The sequence below is a fragment of the Rhea americana genome, unplaced genomic scaffold (genome assembly GCF_003343005.1).
Source record: "Rhea americana isolate MKP2758 unplaced genomic scaffold, rheAme1 scaffold_44, whole genome shotgun sequence".
Classification (NCBI taxonomy): Eukaryota; Metazoa; Chordata; class Aves; order Rheiformes; family Rheidae; genus Rhea; species Rhea americana.
The window spans coordinates 145224-172462 of record NW_028186579.1 but is presented as its reverse complement, the minus strand read 5'-3'; the positions used below and the strand labels follow the sequence as shown (position 1 = coordinate 172462).

Sequence of the window (27239 nt, the reverse complement as noted above, 5' to 3'; positions counted from 1 at the left end):
GGCTCTATTCACATAAACATATCTTTAGAAACAGAACAAAAATTTAAATAGCAACAAAAAAACAGAAACAAAGAAAAAAAGGAAAAACTAGGTTAGAATATTCCTGAATCAAAATGAAAAAAGCAGTCAAAATACTATTTTTGCATAGCCCTGCTTGTGATGCAAAGGATAACATAACTGCTAAATGAAATAAAGCTGCTTCTGCAGAGGCGATGATAACTGATGATTGCTACAAAACACAGGAGGTATCAAGAGCTAAGAGGCTAACAATCTTTCTCCCATATGGTTCAGTGATGTTGAATTTGATGGCACCTTTTTGTTATAAAACCAAAATAATGAAAGCAAGAATATAAGATCTAAAACATAACAACATAATTTCCAAAAACTTTTACAAAACAAGATAAAATATGTTCATGTTGTACTCGCAAATGCAAAGCCTGTTAAAGCAAACTTCTTACTAGCTACTCAGATTTCATGCACAGACTATTTATTGTGCTCATAAAATGAATACACTCCACTGAATGAATATACTGTTCTCAAACATCTAGTACTCGGTGTGTTATATCTCCAACTGAGGAAAAATATATGAAGACAAAATGYATCAATTCCAGATATAGCATATATTCTAAAATTCAGCAAAGAAGGTCACCTACCACTTCAGAAGCCAAATTTAGCAATGACTTAACTTGATTTTGCCTAGCTCTATTCAAGTAAACCTATTTTTTCCTGATTTTTTTAAAGAGGTAAGCACATGRGAGAAGAGTGGAAAAAGGCTGTTTAAAAAAATTGTATCATCAACATTACTGACGCACTATTTTTAAGTAGTTTTATTTAGAATGTGCTATTTTTAAAGCAGCTGCATTTAAAAGCAAATTTACTCAACTTCCATGACAGTCACAAAATAAACTTCTACTAAATTATCTGACTCAAATAACAAAAGAGACTACATTGTAAGTCTTTTTACATGACTTCACAAATATTACATTTATTCCGATGTCTGACAATATTAATAAAAAAATTAAGAACAAAAAACGATACCAGGATTTTCTATCTTTCTCTGAGTCATCTTTGGATAAAAGATGCATATTAATTTTTGTGTAGAAGTCAATCATCTGCCATTAGAGCTCAGTACTCTTTTCACTCAAGGAGTCACTACGTCACTTGGGGCTGAATAGTCATGCTTCAAATTACCATTGGTGATATAAAACAGAGATATACCACAGCCAAGCAGGTTCAGTCCAACAAATCAGCTGCTCTTCAAATTGGCCACATTCTTGTACAACAGAACATTTTTCTCTACACTGACATACAGACATTGACTTTGAAAAATTCAAATACTTTAGGTCATGTCTATCTGCAGCTATACAAATAGCACATACTTTAATAAAATAYGTGCGTACACAGGGCAGCCTGTCAGGGACTGACCAAACACATACAAGTGAAACTGATTTTGTTTAAACAAAAAATTTTTATGTTCATGGTAAACAAAAAGCAGATGATAAATACTGATTGAGGTGAAAGGAGGAAAGGAGAATTGATTCAACAATCAGTTTTCAGTTGTTTAAATCAAACAGTGTGCAGTTTTAGATTTTCAGGTGGGGAGGGTTTTTGTTTTTTTTTTTTTTTTTTATGAGAAACATTTCTACAAAAATTCTTGTTTTTCAAAACCATGCTATGAACTCCCTATGTAATGCTGTACATGCTGCAAAGAATACACCCTCTTCAAAGCTCAGGTCTATAAAAGCAGTGACTTTTAGAAGGAGCTAAAAAAATAAGCAATTTTATCTTTCTTAGTTCTTCCAAAATATTTTTCCCTTTTTTCCTCTCCGTAAACCTCARCCCATTGCAGACAATCAGCTGTCTGACACTCCAGATCTTTCTTTTTTCTCTTGCAGTATGTGATAGCACAATGAGATCTAACATTAAAGAGATGGTCATACATGTAAAATTCTTTTAATTGTTTGGCAAGCTGGTTTATGTTTCCTAAGAAACTGTTCACCTAGCCATTAAATGACTGACACAGTATCACCTCCCGAGACGCATGCAATTAAATTTCAAGCTAGTCCATAGGAAGTACTTACAGAAGAGGAAAAGGAGTAGGGAATAAGTTAAGGAATAGAAGAGAATGTGCAGTTTCACTTACATCATCTTCCAATTTGTGCATTAGCAACAGCGAACCCTATCAGTATGAAATGACAACTTCATAATTTTAGAAGATTCAGAAGCAGTATTTGGAAGATTCATTTAGTATATGAACTGTTCTGTACCTAAAGTAGCACCACTCAGGGAAGGCGCGCAGAGCTTTGAATTAACAGCTTCTAAATATGTCCAGCTCTAATGCTTTCACTGCTTGTGATTTAGTAGTAGTCACTTAGCCAGTTTCCATGTGCCACATGGAAGAAATTTTGCTTAGTACATGAACTCCTATGCAAGTTACCCCACCTGCACATCGGTTTATTCCTTATATTGCTTTAGACAGGTATAAAACTGCTAAGAATTATCATAATCACTGCAAGAATAACATGATCTGAAGATCCAACAAATGACTTAAGATTCTACTAGTGTGTTTTTCCTTCAATATGCTTCTCTGACAAACAAAAAATTTCAAATGCTTCCTCATGTTCAAAGTAAGGGACAACCTCTTTTCCTCAGAGTGCAGATCACTATCACCCTAAGGATCTTCTCTGCAAGCAAAGGGAAAAGGCAGAGCTATCATTCCTGAATGAAAGCTCCACTTATTGACTGACTAAATGAAGCAAGGGCCTTCACTCGCAACAAATAAATGAGAGCCAGATTTACTGCATCATGATGATTTATCTTTGCTGTCAGTCCTCATCAGGACACAGTGAAGACCAACAGGTGGGGAAAAATACTGTAGACCCAACCTTTCTGGCAAGATGCATCTTTTTGGTTTTTCATTGCTTTAATAAAACTAACAAATAGCATTAAAAAGAAAAAAATAATAACCCATAAAGCTTGGAAGAGGGTATGTTTGTCAAGGTTATGCTTCCTTTTTCATAGTAACAGGTGTTTCCACTTTGGGAAACTGCATTTTTTAAAGAATAACATTTTGAGAATAAATGTAAATCAGTTCACCTTCACAGTAAGTTTCCTGTTTAACTTAATACTACAAATATTATTAAATACTACAAAAATGCAAACAACAGCAGAACTTATGTCCTTTTCTCCCCACAGGGCTTAAGTCTCTGATTCTCCATATGGGTACACAAGTTTTATTTCTGACAGAATCTGAACCTGTCAAGTTTATGCTTCTCTCACAGCCCAATTTGCTTCCAGGTTTTCAAGGTGTAACTGAAAGAATTAACAGCAAAACCTAGCAGTGCTAATTCACTCACCAGGACAGCTTGACCCTGATTCAACTTAAGTCGATGGGAATATTTTCACTGACGTCAAAAGGAAACGAGTCCAAAACTTCAGTATAAAGAACACCATAATAATGGTAGGTAAAGTCAATCCAAGTAGAATGAAATTATTCAAATCTTTGCTGAACTCAGACAGAGTTAATATCTCCATTTTTGCATAAAGTGTCCTGTACAATTCGGACAGGGCCCAAGACACTTCAGTTGCCTCTAACATCAAAGAGGCTCYTCAGCAACATTGCTATTGCTTGAAAGTCATGCTGAAGTGTGGATTAATAAAGAAATTAAAARGAAGCACAGCAGATAGGTGCTAAGTAAACGTCACTCCCTGAAGCACTCGGGGATTTGTTTAGTGATCACCCTTTAYAGTGCAGGCCAAAGGCAATTTGCTTAGGAAGCCAGCAACTATTCCTTGCACAAATAGTCCTTGGTAGCATAGCTACAGGTTGCTTTAAGGTCTAATTCTTTGGCTTTGGTACCTACAGGACTTCAGCTATTTCAAGACCAGGTCAAACAAATAGAAGCAGTAAAGATATATAATTGTGAAAAAGACAAACCTTTACATGAATCATCCTCAATGGGCTGCTTGAAAGCTGTTATATCATTGAAAGTGCACAGAAATAAAACCACTTTATCCTGCTCATTTCGAATCGGAGCAATTTTTACAAAGAACCAGACGGGTGTTCCTGTAAACAAATATAACAAAGTTAGTCAATTGTAGGTACAAYAGTAAATGCAGTAGTTCAGATGTTTACACTTGAAAAAACAGCCATTGGTAAAAGTTATTTCAATATTTTTCTGCAAACAYCTATTAGGTAAAATGACAGAACAGCTGACAAAAGTGTTAGTTAAGTTCTCTGCTCTGCCTCTGATTAGCATTGTAATCTCAGGGGATCACTCACTCTTTCTGGGCTTCATCCACAAAGCAAATACATGAATGAAGTGTTTTGAGATCTCCTGATAAGAATCCTGTCTATGTTGAAAGGGCGCACACAGCACAGTCTTGCTGGCTCTTTGCAAGACTTGAGGACAGGCCAAGAGTGCCTATCATATCAGATACCATCATAATGCAATCTCTCAGCTTAAGAGTGCAGTCAGTTTGATTGACCTTATACTTACCTGCAGCCAGGGAGCACTGTYCCCTAACAGCTACGCCAGCCCACCCCTCAGTTTCAAGAGCTGGGCTCTGTGAGCTCTGGCCTAGCCTCCAGACCCTCCCATGCAAGGGAGGATGCTAGGGAAAATTCTTTGCAAGCTGCCTTTCAGTCTGCCTTTTTCTAAGCCTGTTCATACTTGCTCCTGGCTGAAGCAAGAGAAATTCCACTGAATTCAGGACTGAACAAGCCATCAGGACCAGGCCATGGGCTGTGCACAACAGTAAGTTATACTGCATATAGCTACACTTTTCTAGTTACTTTAGTGAATGAACTACTAATGAAACTCCTYGAGAGATTAGAGCGTATATATCACAGAAAAATATGCACCCTAGGAATGACACACATGTCACTGTCTATTTTCYTTGACATCCACCATGACAGATCACCTTGAGGAAGGAAACTGTCAGTCAGCCCTGCCTTTCTGTATTTCTAGTGGCTCTGCTGAAAACATACCAGTGATAGTACTAGATAGATAGTGAGCAAGATCAGGTAGGAGGGTTCAGGAAAACACAGTTGGGTCTGTGAACCCAGCTCTTGTTCTTGGCCCAATCTAAGAACAAGGACCGCTTGTTCTTCTTGACTGTCAACGCAGTACAAGGAAACCTCACACAGTTCACAAGCTATTATTCAGCAAAGCAAGCAAAAGRCAGCTTTTTCCCAACTATATTCTATAACAAAGCATGTTGCTACCAGTGCCTCACCTAGATGTTTCCCAGCCCCTGTGCTCAGCAATCTTTTCTGGCCACAGAAAGCCAGGGTATCTCTAAGACCCATGGATAGCTTCCACGAATTAAACTCGATTCTTCATACCTCACTGTGTGTGCATAGCACAGTCAGCTTCAAACCCTGGCTGAGCTTCCATGCCATATGTACAGCCACCTCTATAAACAGCAGGGTATATGATGCATGGTGCCCTCAACTCAAGGAGTAAAACAGATGGAATCACTGATGGCCATTTCTGGACCACCTCAGCACAGGAAGAAGTTCAAGGATTAATGTATTTTTAAGAAAATTAGAGTTTCTTAACACTCCMTTCCAATAAATATAAGCAAACAAAATGCTAAAGGCAAAAAAAGATTCAGCAGACTAACTGCCCCAGTAATATCACCCACTTGTTAATGATCTTAGAAGACTCTGCCACAAAGAACACAACAGTGATTTGCAAGACAACAATGCTCTCCACATTCACCTTTCTCAAGAGCTCCTAAAATYGCCTATTTGTCCTTCCCACGTCCATATGTGAACTATTCCCAGGCTGAACAAATCCATATCTTGTCTTTGCATAGACACCTCAGTTGGTGCCCAATCACTTTTTATTTTAGCCACTCCAACACCCTCCACTAATACTGCATGTTTTTAAATCAGCCAGGATCTTCACCTACAGCCCTCTAGCACTAGTTTTTTTTTCAATTAGAAACTTTTCTCCCACCCCCAAAACATTTTATGTAGTTTTATTACTCCAAGCGACAGYCATTCTGCTATGGGCTGCTTGTAATACTAACTTTCACAGCACTGAAGTTGAACTACATCTCAGCATCATCTCTGCCTCTCCCAGCTGTAGCAACTCTTACTTTGCTTTTGAAGATACTGTACACATACCACAGAAACAGAAAGAATGCAATTCACCTTATTATTCTGGCATCTCAGATGCATGCTTTCATCTTCTCTTTGTAACCATGGTTTGATATGCTATTGCAGGAGTTTTGTTACACATTCCGAATGCAGCACGAGGAAAGACGCTTCCTGATAAGCTGTACGAGGCTGCTGCAGAGCAAGGAGTTTATATCAACAGGATTCTCACCTTCTGACTTCCTTGACTACTACTCCTGTGCTGCATTATTTATTTTAAAAAGAAAAGGAGAAACGAACACTATTTTACCTAGAACTAGCTATAGATTCTAGTGATCCGCCCGCTGGCAACAAGAAACAGCCAGATCTCCTTGCTAGCCAAAAGCAGAAGATGCTTTTGTTGCCTGCACTATTTGGGTACCCTGAGTATTTCAAGAGTGCTGCAAACAGGGGATGTTCTAGGACAGAAAGTTAAATCAAGGTGGCACACATTTATCCAGAGGTAAACCATCTTCCACAGTAACAGAATTTTACATATACTTATTTATACTGTTACTCTGTCAGGCCATCTTATCTGCCTCCCCCCCACCYACCCAAATTTTTCTCTACAGTGTATTCTCCACTATCTTATTAGTCTCTTTTCAGGATAGGAGATAAGTTGATATAAGAATCAAATCATGAGGTGGATGACCATAGCACTGGATTATACGGGTTTTCAACAGTGCTCTGCAACCAGGAGTTTAGTTATAGCAGGACTGGGATCTGAGCTGTGGGAACACACTGAAAGGTTTAGCCAAGCTGTGACTGTGCTCAACTTTTTTTCCTGTATACTGGTTTAATTATCAGAAGATTTTTACTTTTTAAACATTAAACAGTTTATTTAACTATTAAACAGGAAAGCTCTAAGTATAAACCAGTTATAAATCAGGTCGGAAACTAGAATTTCAACCTCCTTCAGGCAGCCCTCATACTCCTGGTGTCAAAGCGGATGTCCCTCCTCAGCCAGACAATCACTACTGGCAAGAAGCACAAACAAGCCTATTTTGATGAAAAATAGGACTTTCAGATTCAGTCTATGGATTATTCAGGCAGTGAGGGAAACTGCAGCATATATTTCAGAGCTCTCACAGCAAAACAAGAGTAACTTCACTTTATGCCCCCAGTGTGCACTGATGTACAGCCACACAGAGACTGTTTACGAGCGTTTCCAACAATACAACTACTTTCATTTACATTTTGCGTTCAGTCTTGGCAACTCCTCTCCCTGGTAAGGTTCARAGACAATGTCAGTACACAAAGAAGTAAACACTCGTGAGCCATGTTGGCTTCTGTTAGATTTGGAATCAACAGTGAAATGGAATGGGACTAGTTTTGCTAGAAGAGGAATGTCACTTCGAAATTGATTGGGAAGCAATGTGAACAACTGGGAAGAGATGAAAGTCTACAACAAAATTCACAGTAGCCTGCAGGACCAGCCTGTCTCGCAGTACCAAAATTACATGGCTAATCTCAGAACTAAGGGATGTGGCTCTTAATGGTCTTCAATGGCCTGAGCACAAAACTTAGGGTGTTCCTTAAAGGCACAGCAATTTTAAGAGATTTCATTCAGGTCCCAAATCTTCTCCAGACTAATTCAGTAAATATCTCTGTACCTTATCATTTCCCAATATATGAATATTACTGTCTCTTCTCTTTCCTCTTTTCCAGTCCTTGGTATTTCAACACCAACATGTTCTGCCCCTTGCTAGGAGCACCAATATTTAACATGTGATTTGGCTTTGGCTGAGATACTCAGAATCTTTCATAATGTCAAAGAAAATGAAATATTAAAGGTCTATTCCTGCTTCTCCCTCTGTGCATCACTCCAGTTATATTGATCACCCTCCTTCACTTTTCCCTCCTGTCAACCAGAAACAGGCTATAATGAAAATCAAAATCATGTCTAAATGTGCCCTTTCCCCAGAACTGGAGCCATTTAACCAAAGAGGTCAAATTAACAGCTGTTTTTTTCAAAATCACAAAACCTCTGCTGTTTAAATAAAAGAGCAATAAGTGATATTTCTTTCCCCAAAGTAAGAGAAGATTAGTTCATAAATCCAATGAAAAAAAAAATGTTTGACAATTCAGCTGATCTCTTCATTGTCCTTGGTGAACAGGGCAAGTTTCCTCAAAGTGGCACCACGTCTGTATTACTTGATAATGGTTCAATCAAATAATCATTAGGCAAGTATTGCCCTGAACATAAACAGTCAGGCAGTACAAAAATGAAAAAGTTAGCAGCATGTGCTGCATCTCCACCAATTACTACACGCAGTGATGCAGACAGCAGGATTTCAGTTATATAAAGAGCACAGCTGACCTCTACAGTCACCTCTGCCGGAGTTTCATTTACGCCCAGGCCATTATGAGATTGCTTCTTTCTGTCCTGTTCAGACCAAATAGTTTGTCCAATATCAAATTGGCAAGCAAACCTATCAGGTGTGGTCAAGAGAGGTTAGGCAAGCCACTGTATCCACATAGATTTTAACTAGGAGCACAGGTGAGTCTGATATTTGACYAAGTAAGATAAAGAGCAAGTCTTCCCATAGACTCTACTTTTTAGCACAGTATGTGCACTGAATGAAAACAAACCTGCCCAGTACAGAAGAGCTCACTACACTATGCCAGTAACGACAGACTTATGATACATTTCCAGCACTTTAAAAKCTACTGCCTTCAGGTTTTCTGCAGCTGGTGCTGCTACACTCTGACAGCCAAAACTTCTAAAGGTCAGACCTTTACATGCTAAGATAAAGAATCAATTTCAGTCCCCTAAAGTGGAATTACCGGGCACAGGRGTTATTGCACTGGAGCAACACAAGAGAAAAAGTTTGGGAGTACATCCTTGCACTGCATCAATTTAGTGTACCTGATTCTGAGCTCTCTGAAAAACAGAAGGGAATATAAAGAAGGGGAAGTCTTGAGATCTTTGCATTTAGCTCAGATAAAATCTTGAAGGACTGTTATTGTAAAGTCTCATACTAAATATGTTTGGGGAAACTGCAATAACAGTTCCTGCTTGGGAACACACTAGAAGTTATCAAAATCAACATGAAATATCAGTTTCATGCAACCAAGCTACTTTGGCTTGACCTTCATGAAGGTAATGAAACTCATATGGATGGATTTCACAGAAGAGGAGGTGCAGGTGTGCATACTGTTTGACAAATATAGAGCCAGATTTCAGTAGGAGTCTCCGCAGGATACATACCAGTTTACATCAATTCACTCATTCTTTCCTGCTTCTGGTCCTACGCAATGAATTGCGTTAGTGATTTATAAACCAAGGACTTCCATCTGCAGACACTAGAGGCATAGTGACATTAATATAAATTGTTTTAACCCAAATCAGTTATGAGAAACTCTCCTTAGCGGTAGGAAATCACTGGTCTATCATTCTGAAGCAAATTTTGTTCTGTATAAATAAAGGTGGKTTTTTTTTCTCCTCTGTAGAAAGCAACAGATCCAAAGATAAGTGCATGTAGAGCCTGCCAAATCACTATTTCAGGCCTATTTGCCATCCTTTGGCACCTAAGAGCCTTCTTAAGGTAAAAACGAACAACAAACCAACCAAACCCCAAACAAAAATAAAACAATTCTGCCCCTAAACCTTCRTAGTATTAAACTTATTAACTAAATTCAAGCACCCAGAGATTTAGAGAAGTGAGCCCTATCACAGACAGGGAGTGAAGCTCAGCTTTTTTGACCCTCATCACGATTAGAAGAGCTGCTGCTTAGCTGAACCACTTTGCAGGATGCAAGAGAATCACCTACAACCTACCCCTTGGCTGCTGCTTCCACTGGACTCAGCTGGGCTTGTAAAGAACCCCTCAGTAAAAAAACAGKGTCTCTGTAACATTGCTGAAGAGTATAAGCAATGGGAACGTCTTTGCTCACACAGGGGCACATGGAGGCTGTTTGCAGCTCTGTATGGATTTTATTCACACGTTCACAGACCTCACTTGTATTAAAATTAAGGTAATGGAGACACTATTTTAGCCGAAAACATTCCTTGTAGCCTACTCCGCCATTCAAATCCAAGCGTGTTTCAGGTTTAAGGGCCTAGCCTACTTCAGGTGCTCTTGCACTGAAGCATGATCGCATACTGCATACAAAGGAGAGGTTAGATTTTGCATGGGCACTATCTCTTCAGTAGCAGACAGRAATTTAGTGAGTAAATTTACATTCTTAAAAATCTGCTTCATCAGGGATGGAAGCAAGGGTATCTGGAAGAGGACTGCTTTTGAACCATTTGAAACCCAGATCTATGCTGTGGATAAAAAACTAGTCAGTGAAAGTTAAAATTTAATTTACTCTGACATTTTTATTTATAAGGTTGAATGTAAAGTGTAAAAATCTAAAAAACGGCATTCAACATCTAAAGAGAAATTAAACTTCTAAAGCTTCTAATGATCAATTCTAATAAGCTAAGATTAACTAAGACTAGATGCAAAATCTTTTCGAATACATCAGGCTGTATCCCTCCTCGATGTGAATTAACATTAACTCAACCGATTTCAGTGAGGCACAGTGCTGGTTTTATTTTCCCATAAAAACACAAACAATACTTCTGGCATAAACAATACTTCTGCACTGGGCACTCACATCTAAACAAACAATGGAACTGAAACTCACATGAAATTACTGTCAACCTGTCTGTTGTCATTTTGTAGTCTGTATTAAAGACAGCTTTCACTTTGTCTCCTTCCAGGTATGATCACGAATCCTCACTGAATGCAACGGGATGACAACACTGAGGAAAACCTGGTGGCTGTGTACCTGCTTGTTCCAATTGCTGCCAGTTACCCTGAAGGAGATCTACATTTGTAGGAAGCAATTCCTCTAGCAAACAAAAACAATAATCAAATATTTGCTAAGAAAATCAAAGACTCAACATAAGGATCCATGAAATCCCTGTTGCATCTTAATTTCAAGTTCTGAAAAGAAGGAGACACAGTCACTACTGGAGGAGTGAGAGTTGGAGGGAGAAGGAGGAGGCCAGAATACAGAGAGTATCCATACCTGTAAACACTGTGAAGGCAGAAAATTGTCTCATTTTTCTGAATACTACAGCCAATGCTATTTCTAGGGTCAATATTGTGATCACAATGAAGCTTGCAGACATTTTGTGTCAATCAACATCTCAATGCATTWTTCTCATAGAGCAAACAAGTAAATACTAGCACTGGGTCACCACCATGGAGAGTGATGTGTCAAAAATGCATCTCAGTTCCACAAGTATTATTAAATATCTCAAACTATTGTTATCATGTCCAGTATAGGATCAGGCCATAATTTGTACCCAAAGAGAGAGATGACTGCTGTTCAGAAAGATAAAAGATGAAGATTGACCTGCCCTAACAGTATCTATTTAGTTCACTTGAAACTCCTGCTTAGCTCCCTCCCCCCCCACACACAAATAGATTGAATTATTAAAACAGACAGAAGTACATTAAACATACAGGTTGTGGAAAGTGTCTCATTTATTCAGCAGCAAAAAAGYGTAAGAAAAACTTGCTGTTTTTCATGACTGCTAGCTTATAGGTATGGAGGGGGGACAGGTAAAGAACAACAAAATACATTTCTTGTCTAATTTACTAGCTAAATTGAAGAAGAGAAATAGAGCTTGGGAAAATAGAGGGGGGGGGGAAATGAAGAGCAGGAAAAAGAAGTATCTTTATAACAAAATTCAGGGGCCTTTCCAAAGTCTTTAAAATTAGAATAAGTTGAAACTTATTGTGTTCGTTGCCCAAGCAGGTAACTTCTGTAATTGCAAGCTAAGGTTATATGACCAGAAGTGCAAAAGAGACCAGCAGTCCAGGTGCTAAATGACTGGTGAGCAAGACAGTATTTTCTATGATGTGGCTTATTCTGCTTAAAAAAAAAAAAAAAGAAAAGAAAAGAAAAAAAAGAAAGAAATCAATGATTTCACATTTTGGTATTTTTGGGTTACAATGCTCCATTGTTATTAGTTGAAGTCTGTCTAATAGTAGCTAAGGCATTGCTAAAGCAGAAAATCCAGCACCAATCCAGCACTGTGTTTTTGTTACATTTAAAAGCAAGCTCTCTGCCTTCTTTCTTCCCATGACCATCTACGCACATAGCAGAACTGTTGCAGCTCTGGTTTTTGGCATGTCACATAACACAGCTTCTGCACAGCTGGACTTTGTTCTAGACTGCCTCTCCTCAGGGAAGCACACAGCAGGGCAGGAAACATTCCTCACTCCACAGTTACCTTGCTTTTTATCTGCATGAAAGACAGAGAGGCCCCAGGCTCTACTATAGGCCATATGCTGCAGCAGAGGCAGAAGAGTAGCTGCACAGCCTCTTGGTGCCAAATCACTGTTAACAAAGACAGAATTCCTCCTAGATCCCATGATAACAGCTTATTTACTTAGCTTTGGATGGACATGTCCCTATGGCTATTAACTGAGCTAGGATGAGAGGTGAGCTTTAGGAAATAGGTGAACACTGAAGACAGATGACACTAGAGAGAAAGCAGCACAAAGCAAGGCCATTCAGCTAGTGCATATAGCTTTTCCAATGATTTGGACTAGCAAACTTGTGCTCCAGAAAAGCCGTGAGTAACTGCAGTGTCAGAGGTCATGATGGCATGAACAAGCAAAAAAGAAGACCAGAAGAGAGAGGAAACCAAAACTGCTTACAGATTTTTTTTCCCTGAATCATAGCAAAAGTCAATTACAGTTACTCTGGCACCACCAGTTCTTAGAACAGATTCTTTCTGTTAGAAAACACRCAGCCTCACAGAACCATAGATCAGCAGTAGCATGCATAGTTACTAACTTCAGTAACTTACATGAATTGCTTGTGTTCCTCTCATCAGATTCCAGTCAATACTAGCTAGCCACATCAACAGAAAGACCAAGGACTCTACACACAAAGGAGACCAGATTCCCTTTCCCCAGAAAACCAGTCCTTCTAAGAATAACTAAGGCATAGCAACGAGGCCAACTCTGGAAAACTACATTGCTGCAGTTCATGTTAGGCTTTCTGGTTAAAGTCCCCTCTACCCACTATTGTATTCTAATGCAATATCGATCACARCTGAAACAAGAAGTAGCTGCTAGCAGGATATTCCTGCACTGTAAACTCCCTATAGATAGATACTAGCAGCTTCACAGTCAGAAGGCAAAAAAAACTTCAAGACCAGAAAAAAAGTTACAGAATACAGCCTTTTAGCTTGACATTTGGAAAGGCCGGAGATCCTAGTAGATGCGCTTTTCAGGTCACATTAGGTAGATGAAAGTAGTTGTGCCATAACATAGTCAACCCTAGCGTGGGGCAACAAATTTTGGGAAAGTACTTAGACTGCTAAGTCTTTCTTTGGGAAAGACTGCTGATGTGCAGTCATAGACTGAAATTCCTATCAATTTCACATCACATTTGGGGRATAGTTTTGTCCTAAATGAAAGACAGCTTCATCTGAAAAAATTAAAAGAAATTATTTCACCTCCTAAAATAAAAAATGTGTTCTTTTTTTTTCTGAAGTTGCATTTAAATACTAACTTTATCAAATATCCAAGAAAAAGCACATTTTCTCTAACAAAACAAAAATCATTTGCATAAACCTAACTCAGGTATTATTAATACTGCTGGAACCTTAACAGTGTTGTCTTAAAGCATCACACAMAAATTGCTCTAAACATCAAAACAAACTAGATTCCTTGGCTGCATCTGTAAGCGATTCTCATCCCCATCATTCTTCGTCTTCCCTTGTATATTAACTGATGGAAGTAGGCTTTATTTTACCTTAAATTAAACATCATAGTCCTCCAGACTGACAGACATGCAGTTTACACTATAATTTAAAACATTTTTTACACACCTACATAACAAACAAATCAACTACTTACTGTTCTTCTTGTACATCAAGATTTCAAAGGAGTTCATCTCATAGTTCTCAAATGTTTGCCGGACCTTGTCAATTGTATCTTTGTCTGTCAGCTCTCCATACATAAAACTGCAAATAAAGCAAGGAATTCAAGTCAGATACTAGACAAAGGCACGAAGCCATTTATTTACAGTATGAAGAGAACCTGTTTAGAAATAGCCCTTCTTTGATTTCGTTTCACCTGCAAAGCATAACTGACAGATGCAGCCCCAGGAGATTACAGACAAAACTGGAATAAACAGATTATTTTTTACCTCAAGCAACAAGCACAACACTACAAGCTATTTAACAGAAAATAAATCTGTTCTCAAATACCTGCACGTGCTGCTTTTTTGCATAACTTCTGCTCGGTGATATCCTGATAGCTTGCAAAATCCATCGTTGCTGTACACAATAGGCCAATCCACTATCTGGGCATTACCCAAGACAAAATTAGTATCTGTTTGAAAGAACACATCAGTTAGACATTAGATAAGCCTATGGTTGCATTAGTGGAAAAAATAATCTCGGAATCTGATCCTGACTGCTTCAGTCCCCACACAACTGTTCCCAAACACTATTCCCACTACAGTCAATAGGATTATTTCCAGCATTAATTTTAAGTAGATTTTAACTTGAAGGAAATTTTAATTATTTGCACAAAACTGAAGAAATTGATTTTATGCAAATGAAATACATGATGTTAGGCAGGTCTCTGAAGATAGATTCACCAAACTGTTTCGCTCTGTGGCACATGCATTGATCCATCATGACACTCAGTTTGAATCTGAAGCCTCTGCAGAGCCAGCACAGTACACAAGGGAGCTTTCTCTTCTGAATGTAGACTCAGCGGCTCCGCTCAACACACCCATCACTGCTGGCCACACAAATTCAAATACTTTTTGTATGACACGTACAGCGCAGTGCTCCAACCTATACAACAGACAACTCAGCTCAGTACTTACATTAGTAGAAAGACCCTTCTGTTGGCTATCCAAGCTAGAATGAGTTTCAGCCCCTAGGAATAAACTGAGCAGCGTTCAAGCCTCCATACTTACTGGATCTTTGCATGCTACTTCTGCGTGACTGAGACCTCATTCAAGTAATAACCATACTCTGTGCTGGGCCAAGACTGTGGTTCTGTGCTGCTTTGGCTCTTGCGGAGTCAAATAACTACACCTATGCCAAGACGGACAGCAGTGCTCTCGCCTGGGCACTGACAGATGGGGGCTCCTGTCACGGCTGCAAAACCCCGCTGGCTTTAGAAAGAGAAGACAGGCAGCCATGAGAGAGTAAAAAACACTGATACAGAAGGGCAGTCTTTAAGGGAGTCCACTATGCTGTCTGCTTTTCAGGACCCTGACTGCTCAAACACAGCTGCCATTAACAGTTCCTGTAAGCAAGAGATACAAACAAGACGTTTTACCTATTAATTACAAAAACCTTTGTTTATTTTAACTTCCCCTTTCAAAATCTTTTGTCCTGTTGCAAACTTTAAATAGGTTTAAATAAAACATTCCTGGAGCTATCTAAATCCATTGCCCAATCCCATGTACAAGATTAAGTGTATCTTTATACACCCTTTAGAATGAAATACGCCAGTAGTATAACCTCAGGACATTTTAACTGCTTTGTTTCTCACAGCCTCTTTTAAATACCATGGTTTTTGCTTGGTTGAAGCACTTTGTTCCAAAAACAATACATGTCTTTTACCCTTTCCTATGAATAAGTAAGCCAAGTCATTTCTCATCACTAAAGCAAGTGTTTTTGAGTGTTTATTATAAACACTGCATTGTACTGTGTCAGGATATTTTTAAAATTTCATCAGAAAGTACAAAAAAATGACAACAAAATATGCAAATATAAATGCTAGGTCATGTTCTGCCCTGATCTCAAAGATGTTGATTACTTCATGCATTCATTTCTTCCCAATACCTCCCCCACTCAAAAGGTAACTTACCCTCCCCTCTCTGCCTTCTCAGGAGCTCTGTGAAAAGCTTCTGTTAAGTAATTTCTTTCCTTTCACACTTAAACGTCAACATTGTCTTCAGACAAGTAATCTCCATTTTTCACTAATAGCTATCTAGGGTACTTTTCTGATCACCATTACTATGCTGATGCTACTCTTATCTAGCCTCCCAGCACTTTTAGGAGGTAGGACTGCGCTCTCAAACCACCACCACCTTTTTTTTTTTTTTTTTTTAATAGGTAAAAACAAAGCACTGAGTCCATGAAGGAATTTAAGCACCAAAAGGTGAGACTTCTTCAGCCTAGCTCCTAGAGACCCAGCTCCTAAAGGATTGGGAGACCTAAGCTCCCAGCACAGTGTTGGGAAATAGAACTCAGAAGCATTAACATAACAAACAAAAACATGTAAGCAACAGAAGACACTGGAAAAGGGGTGTATTGTATGTTTTCCTCTCCTATAGTACTTACAATGATGAATATTTTAACATAAAAACAGTTCTTGTGGATAACTTCTTGTGGGTGTTTTTTTTTGTTTGTTTGTTTTTTGATGGGCAGAGCTTCAGTAGGGTGCTTAGAGAACACGCACACATCTCCCCTCCTCCTAACAGCCCCCAGCAGTTTGGTTGTTCTCCTAGGAGATAAAGAAGCTCAGCCTTGATTTCAAGTCCTGAATACCCATTCTAATTACCAAGCCATTGAACACAGACATGCCAACATCCTCACTAGGCAACTTGTAAGTCAGCTGTCTGCTGTATTTCATGTGTCTCTATTAGGCTGTCCTGTTAGTCTACATCAGATTTAGTTCTGAATGTCCAGAGATCTTTATGTGCCTATGAAGCTTTAATGGCAAAAACTTGGGCACTTACCAATTCAATGAGTAAGGCAAGGATTTTGAGGATCTCACTCTTTTACAAAAAATAGTCTCACTTCCAGCTCATCCCCACTTCTTGCACCTGTACCCTTCTTTGGTCCAGGCCTTATCTGGCTTTGCCATGAGCACAGGAAATAAATACTGAAGTTGGATCCATCCTCTGGAATCACTAGCTCTGACTCATCTTTTTGTGTGCTCCATTGCCACACTTTTTAACGTCCATCCAGAGGTGGCCCCTAAATCCAAAAAAAATGCAAGGACTCATGCTAGGGAACTCCCTGTGCAGCTGAAAGCCCTCAGGGCAGTCACTTGCCCCTGTGAACGCAGCAGCCAGGCAGCAGAGAGATAGTAGCATAGCAGCATCCAAACTGCAAGATCAGGAAAGAGGTTTCCAACCCACCACCCTCTGCCAACCTTTCCTTGGGCTGATAAATTCCTTCATCATTGATTTTGTGGTGAAGGGAGAGGTGATCTGCACTGGTGGTTTCCATACTTCTTGCACTTTTATTTTATTTTGTTTTCACTCACTGTGGCCTCAAAGACCACAGTGTGGGAACCCCAATGTSTGCATACTGTATAGAGGAGGGAGATCTTGCCCTCATCCCACACAGTAAAGAAGGGGTCTCAGAAGAAAAAAAAAAAGAGCAATTACTCACTCCTCTTCCCATACCTCTTAAAAGATAAAACAATGACACAAAAGTGGTTCTATGCCTACATGGAGAACATGCCTGCATTTCTTCAGCAGATGCGTCTCAGATGGTAGTGTTTTGCCTGTATGAACATCAGCAKGACACAGCATAAAATGCAGTCTCCCACTTATAATTCCCCTGCATCGTTTATTCTGACAGATAACCCGGAGGTAGAAGGGCTGTTCTCATTGCTATCATTTACATTCAGTTGCACTGACGTCCCTGACAACATGCTATTTGTAGACAGCTCATAATCTGTTAAACAGTTGTTCCTTACAGAAGAAAATATTAAAYAACATCCACTGAGGCAAATATTGGCTCTTTCTCTGCAGGCAACAGGGTTCCAGAGGCCAGGAAACAGCTGTGGCTTTGTTGCACAAGAAGCATGCGGGATGCTCTTGTGAACTCCTTGGGCATCGCAGAGAGAGCCTCTTGGGGACTCACAAGTGGGTCAACAAGTGCAGAGGAAGATCATGAAAAGGAATTCACTGCTAAATCCTCTCCAAAGAGAGAGAAAAAAATAYACATATGATAGCTGCAGTCCTTAGACTATATGGTGACCTGAAGCAGCTCTCTGAGTGTGCACCTCCCTTACCATGGAATCAAGCCCAACATCTCTATCACAGCATCAGTTAGGTTAGCAGTACTGCCAGGCACAAAGAGAAGCAATAAGCAATGCCAATCCTCCTTGTCAGCTCCAAGAAGGGCTGGGATAAGAACTGGAGAGGGCAGATTCATTAAAAAAGAAGTAGTAGTTTTGAGGTTCTGGACTATGCTGCTTCCCAGAGGTGTTTGGCRCAGGCTGAACAAGGCAGTGGGGAGTTGCAGATTTACTTCTCCAATGACCTACTCCTGCTGCAGAAATACAAGAACTGYAGCATCTCAAAGGCAGCACCATTACTTGCATGAGTAGAGCAGACTTTGCTGATCAGGGTCTGCCACGCAGGCTGCTCATGAAATGCCTCATTTCATACACTCTAGACTGCATTTTCACTAAGTCAGTTCCATTCAACGTGGTATATCCACATGTCAGCCTTTACACACTCAAATGTCAGTCCTGTTTTGGATTATCGCTTTAGGCTAGTCATAGCTGCTTTAAAATGATGAGAGAAAAACATTTGAACTCCTTCCAAAATGTAAGAATGGATTTCGCTCAGTCACCAAAACAGTACCTTCTTTCACATACACAGTACCTCATCAGGGAAGAATCATGTTCAGAAAGTGTCTTTCCAAGTAACATTGATCCTTTGACAGCAGCAATAGCAAGTCTGTAGGATATCCAACCCAGCAAAATTACCATATCTACTCARTCTTGTTGCTGCACATACTACTTTATTTAATGGGAACTGCCCATCAGCTCAAACCTCCAAATGCCTAAGGGCAAGAAGCATCTCACGGACATGTAGCTGGTCAGGACTAGCGGACTGAGGAGAGGTTGCTTCCCTGCAAAGAGGATAGATCAAATTATTGAAGTGCTTCCTCTCTATCACACCCCTGGCCTGACACACATTCACACTCAAAGCCCCAGCCTCCCTGCTTGCTGGGGAGCTGAGCCCCTCTCCTCTTTTCAGGAGGCCAATACACCCATTGCATACAGGCCTCCCCTGTCCCTTTGATGACACAGGGAGCCTTTTCTGAGACACACTGGCAGAAGCACAGAGACCAGCCGCCAGACACAGTCCCATCACGCTGCCTGCACAAAGAACAATCAAGAGAAAAACGTCTGCTCATAGAGCTGTAGCAGAAACCTCAGCAGTCACAGAGACTGATGTTCACAGCACTTTCAGATATGTATATCAGTTTGGCAAAGCCACTCACAAGGGTGCTCAGGTTGGCTCTGTGCACAAATGTAATTTAAATATATTAATATCTTTCCCCATAGTCATCACACAACCATGCAACTCAAAGATTTGCTCCTAATTTATTTCCCTGTTAGCGGAAGGAGTATCAGGTTCACATGGTGGGCATACCTACTCCTCATCAAGCTGGCCAATTACTCCCATCAGTCTGAGCAGAAACTAGTCTCCTGACTACAAACCATAGCCTTCAGCACATTGGGTGTCATCAAAATACTGAGAGACCAGTATGTCTACTTTAACATGTCTCAAACCCTTCCTTCACTGGAGCAAACCTGGTCTTCCATCATTAAAAAGCACAAACCAATATGGCAGAACTAAAAGAATAGCTCAGTAAATAGGTTTCTTGCCCTATCACTTGATCACCAAAATAGTGCATCGGTGCAAATGACAGATTTAGGTCATCACTGCACTGTATGTCGGGGGGGGGGGGCAAGCATAAGAGACCCCTCCGCTACTACACTGCATTAGCACAGCATAACGCAGTATAGGTGATATGTGACAGCCAGCAACAGAAACGTGCAGTAGACAAACATCTCATGTTAAAGACTATATCACAGACCTTAAGTACAAGGGACAAATGAGTTTCCATACAATTCTGGCATTTAGACGGCTATGACTTTGTATCACAAGTAGTATCATTTTAATACAGAGGAAAAAAAAAAGAGTTGGTTTTATTTTTGGTAAGGAATACACTGCACAGGAATAGAATATTGTTTATAAATACATCTACATCAAAATCACAACAGTCATGGTCATGTTATGTTTTTGCATTAACAATTTTCACAGGATAGGTATGTATGTATTTCTATCCAGGTTGGGCCCTACCTTTGAAAAAGAAAGTAGAACAGCAGTATTTAGCCACACTGATTAGTTATATTGCTCAGAAGTAACTTATGAGATCAAAATCTGACTCTAAATCAATATAAATAAGTCAAATCGAAAAGAATTTCAAGAACCTACTCAATTCTTTCTTTGCATCCATGAGATTCAAGGCTTACACTTCAGACAGGAAAGACACTGGAATACATCAAATTTTCATSTTAATAGAAGTGCTGTAACTGTGTCCAAACAAAGTAAAAAGCTGCTCAAAGGAAAGACTATGCACATAGTCAAAAGAAAACCAGTAAGACAAAATTCTACTCTGCCATCWACATTCTTACGTAGGTGGGAGTTACACAGATATATCCACCCTGCATCTCTTTGTATTTGTTTCTAGAGTGGGAGTGGGTCAATGTTTAAATATTCTATTAAACGACTTGATCTCTCTATAGAATAATGACATAGTGGCCTCAAAAATGTACATCCTTAATAGTAAGACTAAATTATTTTAAGCTGCAGCTTCACTCTGTAATACAAAACAACATATTTTAAAATCCTCTAGATAGGTTCATCTGAGGTTACAAGTTTATAAAAGTTTTACATAACAAAATACTCATTTTACAGAAACAAAAAYGGATTTAAAAGCTCCTCAGCTGCTACAGCATGAACAAAATCCACTAAATGCAGACAATTCCAACATGACTTGTACAGCATGCAAAGCATAGAGCAAGCACMGGCTGAAGAGAATTATTAAAAAACGTATTTCATCATATTTACCACAAATAACAAAGGAAACRCCAACCAAAACAAAAACTTGAAGTGAATCAGTTTGAATCGTTACAGAAAGTGAATACTAATTTCAGCCGGCAATATACATAAAAAAAATGGTTCAACTTCAACATTTATTATTTTGCATTGYTATAGTAAATACTTCAGAGTAAGCCTCAACCCTGAGAAAAATTTAAATTAAAGAGAACTATAGTGTATTATATGAACATTAGTTACTAAGTCTTGATAATTATCTATATTTAAAAAGGTAAAATAGAAATTAGCACAGAATAATGGAACGTGAAAGGCTGAAATGGAGAAGCTGTCGTTCCTATTTTATGCATAGCATCATTCCGTGCCTCTCTCTGAAGTACCAGTCATGTTGAGAGTTAAAAAAGAAAAAACATTGAGACAAAAATAGTGGCTAGCATGAGATAGTTTTCAGAAATTAGAATGTTCATCAGCTGCAAACATCATACATTGTACCATTCTTAATAAAGGACAAAAATACTGTTTAACAGTGAGACTTCATCATTTAATTGGCTATGGTTTCCTCTCCTCCCTAAGTCTGATCTTAAAAGAAATCCAGAAAAAAAAAAAACAAGTTCTAATTGCATCACTTACAGGGGTCTTCCATCAGTTTAAAAAAGCTATTTGATTTACTCAGTATAGCTAGAGCAACCAAGCGCTTCAAAAACATMTGACAAGACCTAACCCTCTGCTCACTTTTAGCTCTCTGAGTAACAAAAATGCATTAACAAATTATCCAATAAATGGATTTCATTGAGATTTGTTTTATGATCTTGTTCCAGTATTTATCGCAGAAACAGACTGATACGTTGAATTATCACAGTAGAACTTGTCGTGCTTTCAGAACATTAATTTTAAACCACATATCAAACATCTGTGCTGTACTTTTTTCCTTACTATAAAAGTCATTTTAAGGAAATCAAGTCATATATTTCTAAATGCATAAAGATGGACACACAAAATTAGAAGCTCTTGGCCTAGTAACAGCTAGCAAGGAAATATTTTATATTCAACTCAAGCAGTACTGAGAAAAAAATTGTCATGGACATTTTGATGTATTGACCAATTGCATGAAAAGCACAATGTCTCCTTAGTTGCTGATTTAGAAAAGGACAAAGATCAGGAAGAAACTAAACTTTTTTCTTTGTTTCATTCTCAATTTGCGAAAATGTACCTAACAGTAAGCCCAGAAGTTGTCCCCTTACAGTCTATGACAATTCGCTGCTTGCATGCCTAAACGCATTGCTGTAAGCAGTGCTAACAGACAGACCTATGCTTGTGGACTTTAYTTGGATAAAAGTATTTTTGGAAGGAATTCCGAATATACAGAGTCTTGTAGGATTAGATACAAAAGGACATGGACACGAGTACTTCATTGGTTCATCCATCAGATGTCAGATTTGTATAGGATAAAATTCACTTTGCACAGGGCAAGTCATAGTAACGTAAGAGAAACAATCTTCCACTATGACCAATCTGTACATACAATACCATGTTATTACTGACCCAACAGTTTTCTGTACAAGCTGAGGCTTTGGCCACATGCTTTCTGTGCAAGGTAAGAAGAATGTTCTCTAGGCCCAGATCCCTCTAAACATTTGCATTGATTTATTTTATGCTGAAATTAGCCAAGAGATGATCAAGAAAAGATGGACGAGACTAAACTGACAGCAAGGAAGGCTTCAATGTCTGCTCAAGCCTTCCAAATCAGCCCATTTGGGAGCCTCAAGAGTTAAGATAGTTTAACACAGACACTGCATCTCATAAGGAAGAAATCAGTATCGCTCCTCCCTGTGTACAGTTAACTTTGCTCTCTCAGTAGTTTTATGTCCAAAACAGTCACTAAAATATCTCCCTATTCAACAGAACCTTGCTAGATCACACTGGGATATAATTTACCTGCAGCACAAGGCTTCTGAGCTGGTCCTCTCCAAAGACTCAATTTCGTCCAATATTGGTTGAAGACTTAGTGTACGTTACGGAAATTTATGAATTGGCAGGAAACCAAATATATTCCATCAAGAAGGAAGGGAAAAGCTTACTGAACCCCAAAATATGCTTGCTTATTTCAACAACAGTAGTTCTGTTTTCGTTATGAAAATACTTTCTTACTGACTGATGTTATTCACTGGAAGTGCTGGTAAGTAGTATGCTAGCCATGCCCAAGGCCTGACTACCCTGGACATCCTTCTTTACTCATAAGACTCTGACTCCTACAAACAGCAAGAACTCCACTCTACAACTAAAGCCACTCTGGATGTGTCTACTTTGTGTAGGTAAGGGATGTCACCTACCTACAAGTGATGTCAAGCAAAGCTTGTCACATGGATATTAGTATACCCTACTTCATAACAAGTCAGTAGTCCGAAAGTGATTAGACCTACAACACCTAAGGTAACAAATCTYGTCTTTTGGGGAAACAAGCCCACACTGCTTCTAGACCCAAACTGACTTAGCTGTAGTCAGGTCTGTGCCTCCACACAGTACTCCTCACCGCTCTCAGTTCAGAAGCGAAGGCAGGCAGAACCAAGTTGTAGCAGATGTAGCACTGTCAGGTTAAGAACTGGTTATAAATACTTCATTTAAATGAATATTGTATTCAAGTGCAAAAATAAGAAAATACAACTCAGTTTAGTTTCTCATTCTGTATGTTAGTTTCTCTTGCATTTCCCTCTGGCTGATGACAAAATCAGGTTGTTCAATTTCAGAGCTGTTTATAAAGAACGCATTTCCCTCATAGGTCTCAGGCAAGGGTGGCCAGGTTGCAAAATGTTTACCGTACTGGGACTTCACAGTCTCTAGTGGAAGCAATGTCATAAATCAGGAAAACAGCTGCTATTCTCAGGATCTGTGTCTGAAAGTCCTTTTGCCTTCTACAGGATTCACCTCATCCTCCAAAGAGTGCAGGTTTGCTTCCACACCTGGTGCCTCCTTAGAGTGTTCTTAGTGGATTTTGTGGAAGCAAGACTAAATTCACATAAGCCCTATGCCCTCAAACCTGCCTTTCTTCTARCCTCCCTGTTTGATCAATAAACACAAAAAATGCCTACAACTTCCACTGAAATTCCAAATTTGTGCAAACACAAGGCCTGGTTTTGCTATCCTTCCACATGAAAAATTCTCATGCATCTCAGGGAGACTTTGACCATGGAAGGACTGCAGAACAGGCAGCAATTACGTAAACCTAAAGTATTTTTGACTCTGGTTATTGTTAAAGCATTAAAATATCACATAAAATTAGTTTTCTCCATAACTTACTGCATCATTTGATTTGAGTACCTTGGCTATGAATCAAGATTATAACTATAATTGTTATAGTGCTTTGCATATTGTAGATGTATTAAGTTATCCATTATCCAAGGAAAAACATTAGTATCACATTAGCAAAGCATCAGGGGCTAGTGATTCTTTACATACTGCACTGTTTTACAGTCTGGGCTCATTTTCTGTCCTATTGGGCATTCTAGTCTTTAACTATTTCAATGCTTCAAACAAATTTTTAATCAACCAAGCACTACACGCAACATTTAGTTTTTTAATTCTACCCAGCTATTTAAGAAAAATAAAAAAAACTCTTTAAATATTAAATACAAGACAAGCAGGATTACAGTGTCCCAGGTCCTTAGGATTTTTTCCCCAGACCTTCTACTGGATATTGAAGATACTCATTTCAAAGAAGAAGAAAGCTTATCATGCTAATACTCCATCCAGTGGGTCTTCACATGAGATGAAATCACAGAGGACCAGATGAGATCCACAGGTCTACGCTGACAAAACTTTATATATCCTTTCCTGTGTGTGCTGTCTTAGGGCTATTCCACTCCAGAAGCAATTCAAGGATGGACTGAGAAATTCTTAATTCCTTCTTTACTCCAGTGTAGGGAAAGGAAATAGCTCTGCAGTTCTAACCTTAACATAGCTCTCCTGGTTGGCATTTAGTGAAAGAGAACCTAAGGAACCAGCAGTCTCTCTCAGTTTATATGCAACTTAAGGAGAAGCTCTTGCATCTAAACATTTTTTAGGAGACAATTCAGACGAAGGGACTTTGRGGCGAATCTTGCTGCAGATGATGTGTTATAATATGAGCAAAATACTAACYCTAAGGGAAAAAAACCCCAACTTGCATGTTTACGTACACTGCTATTACCTTTAGCTGTTAAAGCTGCATCAGTTTGTCAGTCTCGTATCTAACAAGAAAYGCTGTCCAAAGAATTACTTGTTAAATTACTGTTAAAAATGGCATAATTAGTGCTGTCGTTAGAGTAGTTCTTCCAAAAGTGGTTGCATGCCCATTACTTTATTACCATAAGGCCCCTTTCACTGGGTTAACCCCCGTGTATAACATACAACAAGAGAGTGTTTCCTGCAGCTCTGCAACTGTGATGCATGTACAAGTACCACAAGAAAAACACTTGTCCAGCATCGAATTCAGATCTATGACTAAATTCCTCTCCTTTCATAGGAGAAAGGGAATCCTCCTCAAAGTGGGAACATCCATATATCTGTATCAATTTAATATCTGTTGGCACTATTTAACTTGCAGGTGCCAGCAAATACAATTTGACAACAAGCCCAAGGTTTATTTGGCAAATTCCAAATGACCTAGATAGTTTCATTGTGGGTCACATTACTACCCAACTGAATGAAACCAGGAAGGGGGAGCCAAACCTCAAACTTCACAGGCCCATTTAAGCACTCCTCCTGCGGGCATCCCAAAGGCCAGGCAGGCTGGCCAAGAAGAAACAGGCAACAAGGCAAGTATTTCCATACTGCCCCCATGCTGACCAACACAGTCAAGCCAGACAGAGAGAGAAAAGAGGCTATGCTGAAAGAGACGGAGATTAGAAGAGGCTGAAGGTCCCACATTTGAACTGATTCATACAGTAATTTTATGTGATGTCATCACATTTACAGCACAGCTAGACTGGGTCCAGCAAAAGCTAGCAGGCACATTACAGAAGGAATGGGCTTCTAAACCTGAGTCACTTCCCAAAGCTTYTCCTAATACGTCTGAACTGTGCATCACTTCCTACCAGACCTAATCTAAAAACTTGTATTTATTACAGCCCTCAGGACTTGCTGAGCATTTGAAAACCGAGTGCTGTCGTTTTACCTGTGCCATCTAGCACCACGCTCTGTTATGCCAGTCTTAGTAATGGGGGGGGGGGAAGAGCATAGCTACTGCTGCATGACCTCCCCCCGCCCCCGCCACCTCCAGCCCTCAACTGATTTGTTGAATCAAGCTCTTGGCACTGAAAGTCAGTGGAGACATTTGATTTTTAATGAAAAGAATTATTCACAAACTCCAGGCAGATAGAGAAAAGCATTAGGATAATGGGTGTTGGAAGATTAGAGGTACTGTCTGCACATAACAAAATRMAACATTTCATTTTATAAGAGGGCAGGATTCACCATAAGGATGGATGGTATTTTTTCAGACAGAGTTTTCAATCCTTTCTATAGAAAAGTTATGGAGGAAAACCACATACGGAGTCTTGCAATTTTATGTGAAAATAGGTTCATCTTGGTTTTTTAATCAAAGACTACTTCTCCAATAATAGGCCAAATAAAGAAGACTTGAAAATCATCCTTTGCAATCCTTTGATAGTTTGAGGATTTAGCTGCTTATCAAAAGAGTTAATTGTCTTTGCCTCATCAGAACAAAACTATTTTTAAAAAAATACTTAAGTCATCTTGTCTTCTCTTCATAAGGAGCTTGATTCTCCATCGCACTGTAAGTTCTTAATCCCTTAAATAACCCCATTGAAGTCAACGGAAGCATTAAAAATGGCAGAACTTTAGCTCAGAGCTTTAAGAAATGCACATGCTTCGGTTTAAACAACCGCACAAACGCTTGCACGGCTGCAAGCTTACTGAGCGAGCGGCTTTTGCTAAGTCCCTAAGTGAAAGAATCTGGACAACGTTAATGCACATTTGTGAAATGCATGCAATTGTGAAATTCGAGGCATTTTCCGCTCCACAGCTTTCCACGAGAAAGACCTGGTTACACCACACTAGCAAAAAAAATAAATACGTAAAGAGATAAATTATCTACCCTCAGACCTCAAAATGGCAAACTCTCTCCTCACTTCGGAGGAACCTTCCCGTTCAACTCGGACGAGCGGCCCCTCTCCCTTCGCCCGACGCCGGGTTTTCCCTTCCCAGAGACCATCTTGAATCTCCGCATCCCCCGGGCGCC

The 27239-nt window shown here is 39.3% G+C and overlaps 1 protein-coding gene across 1 annotated transcript in view; it reads right to left on the bottom strand.

Moving 5' to 3' along the window:
- The window catches only part of KCNH1 (potassium voltage-gated channel subfamily H member 1), a 190235-nt gene that overhangs the window by 161142 nt on the left and 1854 nt on the right, over positions 1-27239 (bottom strand). The window contains exons 2-4 of the mRNA XM_085315778.1: positions 14373-14496; positions 14020-14126; positions 3938-4066 (exon numbers count right to left, since the gene is read on the bottom strand). Of these exons, the coding sequence (XP_085171904.1) occupies positions 3938-4066; positions 14020-14126; positions 14373-14496 (360 nt within the window). The remainder of the gene's footprint in view (positions 1-3937; positions 4067-14019; positions 14127-14372; positions 14497-27239) is intronic.